Below are 10,542 nucleotides of genomic sequence, written 5' to 3'. Positions count from 1 at the left end.
GGGGGAGGAAATCCATCGTGGGTCCGTGACGGGGGGATGAGGGGAACCCATGGGGGGATCCATGGTTAGGGAATAGAGGGATCTATGGGGGGATCCATTGGGGACCCATGGGGGATCCGTTGAGGATCTGTGGCGGGGGGATGGGAGGGACCCACGGGGGGGATCCATCGGGGATCCGTGGATGCGGGATGGAGGGAACCCATAGGGGGATCCATGGATAGGGAATAGAGGGACCTTTTGGGGGATCCATTGGGGATCTATGGGTGGGGAATAGAGGGGACCCATGGGGGATCCATTGAGGATCTGTGGCGGGGGGATGGGAGGGACCCGGGGATCCGTGGATGCGGGATGGAGGGAACCCATGGGGGGATCCATCGGGGGTCTATGGGTGGAGAATGGAGGGGCATCTATGGGGTGGATCTATGTGTGGGGGATCTGTGAAGGGAGGGATGGAGGGGACATGGGGTGGGATCCCTGTTAGGGAGATGTAGGGGGATCTGTGAGGGACCTATGGGGTTCCAGAGGGAATTCGAGAAGAGGGGGAAATCCGTGGGTTGGACGGACTCGGGGGGATCTTGGGGAAATGGGGATGGGAGGAATTCATTGGGGTAAAGGAACTAGAAGGATCTATGGGCAGGGATCCATGTGGGGTCGAGGGTGGAATCCAGAGGCTGAGAATCCATGGATCAAGAGAATTAATTCATGGTGAGGCATCCCTGGACAGGAGGGTCCATAGGGATCCAACATGGGATTCATTGGAGGGTTCATGTTGGGCTCCATGGGGAGAAGGTGGGAGAGGGGGACCCAGCGCCAGGGTACRTGGGGAGATCCAGGGGGACCTCGAGGAAGGATGTAGATGCAGATCCACGGGAAGATCAGCGGGGGCGAGTGTGTCCAGGGGTCGGCGATCCGTGTGGGATCCGGGGGAAATACATGGAGGATCCAGAGGGGGTGGACATCCATGGGGAGGGTATCCAGGGCCAGGGGTGAGGTGTGACAAGATCCAACAGGAGAGTCAGGGAGGGACAGGAGAGATCCATGGCAGGGGATCTGGGTTCGGGAGAGGATGGGGTCGGGGTTCGTAAGAAATTCGTGGGGGGTGTCCATGGGGTGTTTGGCGGGGCGCATGGGGGAGACTATGTCGGGATCCATAGGGAGGGGATCGAGGGATGACCCACCGAGGTGGGGAAGGGCTCGTGGGGACATCCGGGAGGAGTCGAGGTGGGATACAGAGAGGGATCCGTGGGGTATCCCCAGGGGATCCCCAGAGTCAGGGCGTCCATGTGGGATCCACGGGAAACCCGAGGAGCGGCTGTTCCGTGGGGGTCTGGGTGAGGGGGGTGGTCCGTGGGGTTTCCCCGGCTCAGGCTCCGCCGCCGGTTCCAGACGCCGCGTCTCGGCAGCCGAGAGGCACCGGGGGCACCGGGGAGCGGGCGGGGCGGCCCCCAGAGACCCAGCGGAGCAGGACCGACCCCACACCCGCCTCTCCGGGCCCGGGGTCGGGAGAGCGGGGGCCGGGAGCGGGGGCCGGGGGGGGGCACCCCGGGCGGCCGGAGCGGCGGGGCCGGGCACGGGCCTGCGCGACTCCTCCCCCGGCCGCCGGGCCGGTCCGCGCGGGTCCCCGGCCGCGCTGTCACTCCCAGACCGGCGGCGGCTCCGGCGCTGCCCGCGGGGCCGCGCGGGACGGGGCGCAGCGAGCGGTGAGCGGGGCACCGGGACCGGGGCCGTGGGGCACTGCCCCGTGGGAGCGGGAAGGCTCGGGGGACACCCTGGTGGGAGCGGGGKTGATGAGGGACACCCCGGCGGAGACCGGCTCTGATACGGAACATCCCGACAGGGACTAGCGGCGACATTCGGGGACCCCCTAGCTGGGTCGTCCTGCGGGGATCTGCATTGACAGACGGGACAATGAGTGGYGATGGGGAGACCGGGTAGACACGGTGGGGGCGGCAGATGATGGGGAACACCCTGTTGAGGACCGAGGTGATGGGGTCATGCTGTGGGGAACAGCGGTGACAGGAAAGCAATGCTGGCAGAGGGGGACAGGCAGCAGCTGTAGAGCCTGGCACAGCCTGACATTCCGGGCAGCCTCCTGTCCCCTCTCCTGTGCCCCCCAAATGTCCCCACCTCTCCAGAGGGACCCTGTTTCAGCGTGGCCAGGCTGATAAATTCTTGTGTCCCAGTGCCCTCGGTGTCCCTTGGACACCCCCAATTCCTGTCCCTAGCAGAAGGGAGCTGCGGGAAGATGCTGTGGTGCCTCCCCAGTTCAGTCCTGGGGAGCACAGAATGGCCAGGGAAGGGTGATGAGGTAAACTGAGGCACGGGGACTGCTTAAAATGTGTGTCCTGCTGCCCCTCATTTCCTTTGCACAGGCAGAGCAGCTTGGTGCTGGCAGATCCTGGTRTCTGCCCTCATTTTTGGTATGGGAAGGGCCTTCTGGGCTGTAGGCATCCACGGTACTTCCTGGGGGATCCTCCACCATCGGGGGTGAAGGAGCCATCCCCACGCTCCTTGGAGCTGGGAATGGTGCAGCCACACAGGGACGGCACCAGACAGAGGAAAACTTGGAGACGACTTCATCCCAGGTCGTGTCCCCACGGGACTCAGAGGTGCCATCACCCTGTGCGAGGGAAGCAGTGAGGACCCGCCGTGTGCAAGTGCCGGGGTGACTCTTTTCCTGGATTTCACCTAGGAAAAAAACAACTGGGAGGGGAGCCAGGGAGTCTGGGCGTGCCGGGATGCCAGGCCCGCAGCCGGCCCTGCTGGATGCCCGTGGCTGCCTGGACAGGCGAGCCCCCGCGCACGCAGGGGTTGCCCATGGGGTTTTGGGGTGCTGCCCGCATTCCCCAAGGCTTTACCGTAAATGCCGTGCCACCATCCCTGGTCCCGGAGCGGGTCTGGGTGCTCCCAAGGGGGTCAGAGGGAGGGAGGAGCTCCCTGTATCCCCTGAGCAGCATCTGTTGGTGTCCGTRTTGTTGGAAGGGGGGGCTGGACTCCCCGTTTCACAGCCGGGGGAGCTGAGTCAGGAAATCCCGGCTGGCCCGGCCGGATCCTGGCTGAGTCATTTTGCAGGCACTGAGTAAGTGCCTGTGCCAGGGGTGCAGGGTTCCCGCACCTCCTGGGGTGCAGGGGCTGCCCACACATGCCCCAGCCGTGGCCCTGGCCCGGGCCTCAGGGCACTCCCAGCCCTGCCAGCCCCATGCCTCAGTTTCCCCACAACGTTTTCCTAGAATGAGAAAACCTAGATGAGACAGAAGGCTCCTGGGACATGGACATGTCACAAATCCTGGCACAGGACCTGGTTTTGAGAGGCCAGAGAATGGCGAGCCAGGCTGGGATGGGAAGTGTGGGGCTGGGTGAACTCTGGCACTCACTAGGAGGAGAATGGTGTCCTCAAGGCACCACCCAAGGAGGATTTGGGATCCAYCTTCTGGTTAAGGGGGTCTCCAGTCTTGGTGTGTTGGGAGGGGGTTTGAGTTGAGGAGAGGAATGGGGGTGAAGAAACCATGGGGATGAGAACTGCAGTGGGAAATAAGATCAGAATGGGAGCAGGGATGAGGATAGAGAAGGGATGGGGGTAAACTGAGATGAAATGAAATGAGATGACATGACATGACATGAGTTAGGGGTGGGATGAGGATAGGGATGGGGGTGGGTAGGGATAGGATGGGATGAGATGGGGGTGATGATGGGAATAGGATGGGGTCAGGGATGAGGCTGACAGGGCTGGAGCAGAGCTTGGGGTGCAAGTGGGGATGGGGTGGGGGGGGAAATCAGGCCGGCCCTGAGGGCAGCAGGATGTAAATAACCTGCCAGGACACGCGGTTTCTTCCTGCTGCCCCCCCCCACGCTGCAGCCCCACGGACAGGAAAAAGGTGTTTCCGGCTGCGGATGGGAGCGGGGCCCCAAGCCTGGAGTGGGATGTGAGGCCTGGGCCACGGGCAGGGGGATCAGAGCGAGGGGTGCAGCCACTGAGCCCATGGCTGGTGGGACCCCTGACCTCAAATGGGCCACTGCAGCCCCCAGAGCCCTGACTGCGCTGGTGGCRGGAGCCCCCGCCACAGGCTGGCACTGCTGTGGGGACAGGATGTGGTGCCACTGGGCTGGAGCACCCTGCCCTGTCCCCAGCACCACTGGGGCAGCCACCAGAGGAGAACCCTGGGGACRTGTTCCTCCCTTCTGGCTGGAGCAAGATCCCTGTGGAGCTGGAGCGGACACAGTGGGAGGAGGGTGTCTCTCCTTGCCCGTGACCCCGGAAGAGCCACTCGTGCTCACTGACCCAGTGGGGTGTCCCCATATACTCTCCGGGGATGGCTGGCATGCTCCAGCACCAGCAAAGTGCCTGGGGACATCAGCCTGGGATGGGGACGCGAGTACAGGATTGGGACATCTGTACTGGCTGGAAGTCCTCAGCAATTGCTTCCACCACCATGTGAGCCCCCTCCACCCTGCTGCTGGCAAAGGGGTGACAGCCCCCCTTCACATGGCTTGGGCATCMCTTTGATGGCAGGCAGGGCAGGGCCAGCACCCTCTGTCCTCCCACAGCCCTTTGTGCCCTGTGCCGTGCCAGGGAGGGAGCAGCTGAAAACAYGCTGGCTCTGCCCGCTGCCCTGTGTGTCCCCAGGGAAAGCCCAGCCCATGTCACTGGCCTGTCCTGGTGGGCAGGATCGGTCCCCAAGCTGAGAGGAGTGCCAGCCCCAGGAGTGTCCTTCGGGGAGATGGGACCTGCTGGGGCAGTCGGTGGCGCTGGCTGTGATGAAGCTGGTGGCAATGCATGGGGAAACTGAGGCACAGGCTGCAGGYGGGTGGCACAGTGCCAACACTGTGGGAACTCCTCAAATGCTCCAGGTGACAGATCAGCCACCAGCCTGTCCCAGCAGACTCTGGTGGCTGCATTTCCTGCACAACCCAAGCCCTGCTTGTTAACAGGCAACCTCTAATGTGCTTTGCCCATTTGTGCTGCAGGGTCTGGGCAGTGCTATGGACATGGGGCACTTCTGTGGATTGGCTGCCTGGATCAAGAGACCCTTGGGGACAGAGGAGCTGGAGGATCCGGCATGGATCCATGCTGCACCCATGACCACCATCACAGGAAGGCACAATAATTGGGGAGAGCAGGATTTTAATTATCTGGGGTGGGGGGAGGTCCTGGATGACCAGCCCAGGCAGGACTTGAAGCTCTGCTCTGTCTCGGGGGTTGTGGTGGGGCAGGAGCTGGGGTGAAGCTGTCTCTGGCTATGGGACTCAGTCCCCTGTACGTCCCTGAGCTTGTCTGGTCAATGCCCCATCCCAGCCCTCAACTACCCATGGCACCATCCCTGCTCTAGGCACCTTTATGAGGGCTCTGGGTCACCCCATCTCGGTGCTGGCTTCCCATGAGACTTATTGTAGGATCACATCTTGCATGCAAGTTCCCTTCCCCAAAAGCTCAGCAGCAGGTCCCGGTGCCACCCTGACCCCTGCCCCGCTGCCACCCTGGGGGCGCTGGGGATTGGAGTGCCCCAAGGCATTGCATGCGGAGGGTACAGGCGGGGACAAGCCATCCATGCTCGGGGCCGGCTGAGGCAGTGGGATCGGGGTCCTGTGGGATCAGGGTCCTGTGGTATCGGGGTCCTGTGGGATCAGAGTCCTGGCCCCTTCTTACCGCCGGAGTCAGGGAATCGGGCTCCCAAGGTCTCAGCTGTGCTCCGGGGATCGGGTTTGGAGGGGGGGAGCCAGCGCTCCGGTTAACACCTCCCAGTATTTGCCTGAATTCCCTGGGTTCCCCTGCTCTCACGGAGGAGCGGAGGTGGAAGCTGGGGGAGCTGGGTTTGTGCTTCTTCTCCCATCCTCATCCTTAGATCGCACACAAGGCCCGTGCGGATGCGACCCGGCGGCGCCGCCTCCGGCAGCGGAAACTCCCCCTGAGCAGGGCAGGGCGATAAGTCACGATTTCTCCTCACCCCTTCTCCCCCGCCTTCCCTTCTCCTCTCCCCTCTGGGCTCTGCCCCTCTTCTGGGGTATCCGTGCCGGGGGCTGTGCAGTGTGGGGTGGGMAGGGAAAGGCAGGAGTGCTGCCATCCTCGCGTTGGCTGCTCGCAGCGGGCAGGAGGGACGCTCAAGGGATAATTAAGGGATGTTCAAGGGGTACCCGAGGGATACTGAAGGGGTGTTTGGGGGGTGTTTGGGGTCCCCTCGGGGAAAGCCAGGCATCCTCCAGATGTGATCGCCCCATGGTGGCTCTGTTAGTTGCAGCCTTTGGAGATGTGAGAGGGTCTGGGACTGGAGCTGCTGCCTGTGCTGGGGCTAGTGAGGGGGGCGTTGCTAGCCCCTGCCAGCCTTTTCCAGCTACATGCATTGTGACCGTCCTCAACTCCCTTGGGACACTGGCATCGTGGACACACTTGGAGTTGTTCTGGTAAACCCTCATGTGGAGGGATGTGAATCCCTCTGGAGTGGTGACTGTTGCAACACCACCCCGCCCCGCCGCCTCCAGAGCGAGCAGGGAGGTGTTTGCCAGCAGCCACTACGGATTTACAGCTCACTGGAAAATCCACTCATCCCATTAAGGGCTCCCTGTGGCTTTTGCTTTCCATTGCAAATACTTGGTTATCCCAAGGGAAACTCCCTTTGGGTGCCAGCGGGTGTGTGGGGCTCTTGGGGCAAACCCTCCAGKAAGAGTCCGGGCTGCAAGAACGGATTCATTTATTACAGGAGGGATTAGGGGAGACTCGTCTCGCTTGGCCAGGTAAGATCAGACAGGGTGGTTTAGCTCATGGTGGGAATGGTCCGTGGTGGGAATGACTCATACTGGGGCAGGGATTGAGGGGTTCAGTTTGGAATCAGATCCATGAGTTGACTTTCATGCACTCAGTTCATCACCCAAAGCAGATTCATCATCTAAAAATGCCCCAATTGGAGCTCGGCTGTGATGATGGCACATCCTCAGCTCTGTGTCTCTGCTCTTGGGGTTTAACCTCCAACTTTGCTGACACACCCTGTTGCTGTGTTCCCAGTGATACCCATCCCACACTCCCAGTGGCATTTTAAAAACCTTAACCTGCTTTAGGCAGAAAAAAAGATTTTCTGTGTACCCCCATGACTCCATTCTGCCTGCTGTGTATTGAGAGAGCCAAGTGTTGGAAGGAGCAGTCAGTGAGGGTCACACCGGGGAGTGCTGGGGATGCTGGTGAAGTGTTGCTGGTGCCAGGATGGGGGGAACAAGTCCAGCTGCCCCCTCSACCACCCCAACCACCTCAGCGCTCACGTACGTGTGCAAAGGCAACAGCATCTGCTTAGTTAATGTGTTTTGCAGCCCTGCCGTGCAGCTGCCTCTCCCCGCCACCCTAGCAGCCAAGCCAAAATCTGTCAGGGGCTTCCAGGTTTCACGGGTCGAGGACTGGGGGGGGCTGCTTCCGCACAGTGGTGGCGAATGCAGACACTGCGACATCTGGTCCTGCTCAAAATTCTCGGGAGCAAAGGGCCAAGTCTGCGATGCCGCAGGAACACGGGGCTAAAGAAATGATGCAGCTGGCTCTATAGTTTTTGCCCAAACAAAAGTTCAGCCAAACGCCACTGGAGCTATGGGACAGCATCTGACCCAGGGGAGATCCTTGGCCCCATGGCAGCACTGAAGTTCTGGGGAGGTTTTGGGTTATTGCTGGGGAGGTTTTGGGTTATTGCTGGGCAGGTTTTAAATGGAATAAGAGATGTTGCATTTTTACTACAGTGCTGGATGCTGGAGGGACCCCAGGCTCTGCAGTGCCCAGTGGTGGCTTCTGTGCCAGAGAAGGCGTCTGTGGGGCTATCGACGGCTTCACGGCTATTCTTGTCACATTGCATGGGGGTAGCGGGGGGGGGAGGGGGGGCGAGGAGAGTGGGAGACCCTCAGGCACAGCCCAAGCCTTCCCAGGTGACCCTGCAATGAGAGGGTACCCCACGGAGGGAGAGCCCAACTTTTTCCCCTGTGGGTGCTGGGGACACCAGGAGACGACAGGCAGTGCTGCTGGGGGACAGATGGCACCAGGCAGCGGACAGATGGCTCCGTCCCAGACAGGCAGCTGAGGGCCGGGAGGCCGGGGGCCCCCGGCTCTGGGTTGGTCCCTGTGGACTCGCTCTGCTGGCCCCCGGCTGGCAGCGGTGGCCCGAGGGGGCGGGCACCACCGGCCATAGACGGTGCGGGCACTGCCGGCCCGGGGGGCATCGGAATGGGAAGGGGACGGACACGGAGTAGAGGGTTTGACACCAGTCCCGGAGGGGCTGCACCGGCTGGGGGAGGCGGTACCGGACCGAGGAGAGTGACACCGGTTCGGGGAGAGAGGGTGACACCTGCTCAGGGGCTGTACCCGGCGGGCGGAACGGTGACACCGGCTCGGGATGCGGTACCGGGTGGAGGTGACACCGGTCGGGGCGGGGGGTGACACCGGCCCGGGGGGCGGTACGGGGGGGCGGTGCCGCAGGTGGAGCTGTCCAGCACCGGCGTCTCCTGAATATTCGCAGCGCCGGGGGGCGGGCACGCCCCCGCTGCCCCCCGGCCCCCTCGATGTCCACCCGCCGGGGATCCTGTTCGGCAGAGGGGACACACCTGCCCCCCGGCCCCCTCGATGTCCACCCGCCGGGGATCCTGTTCGGCAGAGGGGACACACCTGCCCCGGGTCCCCTGGCCCCGGCCTAGGACGTGTGGCACCCCCCGGCAGGAATCACGGCTGTGAGAGACCCCGGGGTGGGGACGGGCTGGGGGAGCACACCGGGGCTGCGGCGAACCGGGCACTGTCTGGCCGGGATATCCCCGGTGAGAAGCCTTGGGCGCCGAGAAGCCTTGGCCAGTCCCTGACACCGTCCCTGCCCCACATCCTCACCCAGCCCCTTGCCCAATTGCCCCTTGCCCAGACCCCACAACAGCTCCCAGGCTCAGTCCCAGCCTCATCCAGCCTCATCCTGCAGCAGAATCTTGTGCCGGGCACGGCCCAGTCCGAGCAGAGCTCCGTCTCCCGGCCGTACTCGCGGCTCGGCAGCGGCTGCTGCAGCAGCTCCGCTGAACTCAGCTTTGCTCAGAGCTGGCTTTATTGAAGTGGATTAAGTGGCTAATGGGATTGCTGCGGAGGGGCTAAAGCAGGGAATAGCGCTGTGGCTGCGGGCTGGGCATCCCTGAAAGTGTTCCAAAAACGYGTGGATATGGCACTTGGGGACACGATTTAGTGATGGGTGTAGCAGTGCTGGTTAGCAGTTGGACTTGATSTTGGATGGCTTTTCCAACCTGACGTTTATGTGACTTTTCTCTGATCTCTGCTTGTACAGCAGCCGGTTTCTGTCCTTCCGTGCCTGCCCCTGCCCGTTTCCAGCAGCTCCCAGCGYTCCCAGCAATGTGCTGGGAGGAACAGACATCCGGGACAGGCAGAGCTGGGGCTGCCTGGCCTCCACTTCCACCTGCCTGCCCATCCACTGCCTGCACCCAGGAGAACCACCTGCCTGCACCAGCCACCCCAGAATTGACCTCCAGAGGGGCCTGGACAGGGGAGCAGTGAGACCTCCGTGGGGAAGGACCCAGCCTGGTGTCCCAGCGATGYGGGTGGTGGCAATGTCCCATGTGGAGACACTCACTGGTGGGCAGGCCAGGTCCTGGCTGGGGCATAGGGGCTGGAGGGCTGAGCCTGATGGCTGAATTGGCAGCTTGTTCTTCTCTGAAGGCCCCTTTCTGCCCCAGCTCCCTCTGTTTCTCTTAGGAAAGTTTTATGTTCCTTGTGTCACAAGGAGCCTTTTCTTTGTCCCTCTTGCTGAGCGTGCCAGGGAGGAGGCTGTGCTGGAGCACGGCCATCCCTGATGGCAGCTCAAGGCTGGTGCTGCGTGGGGCTGCAAGGTGCAGGAAGCAGCTTTTGGGGGCAGCTGAGTCACAACACCAGCACCTGTCTGTCGACAGGAGCTYGGCTCCTCATGCCGCTCACACCCTGGGGTTCATCCTGGGCTGCCCCCTCTACCCTCACCCCTAAAAATGAAGGATTCTTTGCAGCCCCTGAGCATCTCCCCAGGGACCTCTGGCACAGTGCTGCAACCCCCAATGTTCCCGTGCTGCCAGTCCCCAGTGTGTCTCAAGGATGATTGCCAATTTATGGCATCCCAGCTGCAGGGGATGTTTGTGTTTATGTTCTGCATCCCAGCACACCCAGGGAAGAATCCATCCTCCTTTATTCCTATTTATCAGCCTGGTTTCAGCTCTCTTGCCCCTTCCAGAGGCTGTGTCAGGGTGGGGAAACTGAGGCACAGAACAGCAGYAAGATGCCAGCAGAAGGGTTGAACACCTTTTCCATCACTCAGTGTCCATGCTCAGACTCCTGCCACTTATGCTGGGACATGCGCCAGCATTTCATCCCTGACAGGGATCTCAGCTGTGAGAGATAACAAGCAAATTTTATCTTGTTTATAAAAGTCACCCCAAAATGCTACAAAATACAGAGCAAAACACTTGCAAAGTCACTCGGTGCTCTCTTGGGAACATAGGGGCCCCTCCAGCTGGACCCCTCCACAGCACTGTGGCTTCAGCCACTTATTTCAGCCCCCACAGGGCCGG

At 61.8% G+C, this 10,542-nt stretch overlaps 1 protein-coding gene across 1 annotated transcript in view; it reads right to left on the bottom strand.

The window, feature by feature from the left end:
- Window positions 1-1,152, bottom strand: part of RNPEP (arginyl aminopeptidase) — a 9,757-nt gene extending 8,605 nt beyond the window's left edge. The window contains exon 1 of the mRNA XM_057374346.1: window positions 820-1,152. Within this exon, the coding sequence (XP_057230329.1) occupies window positions 820-1,152 (333 nt within the window). The remainder of the gene's footprint in view (window positions 1-819) is intronic.
- Window positions 1,153-10,542: the final 9,390 nt, after the last annotated feature.

This window comes from Malurus melanocephalus, unplaced genomic scaffold (assembly GCF_030028575.1).
Source record: "Malurus melanocephalus ecotype Western Australia unplaced genomic scaffold, MMel_1.1 scaffold_224, whole genome shotgun sequence".
Classification (NCBI taxonomy): domain Eukaryota; kingdom Metazoa; phylum Chordata; class Aves; order Passeriformes; family Maluridae; genus Malurus; species Malurus melanocephalus.
The sequence above is the reverse complement of the archived record's forward strand: the minus strand, read 5'-3'. Positions and strand labels throughout refer to the sequence as shown.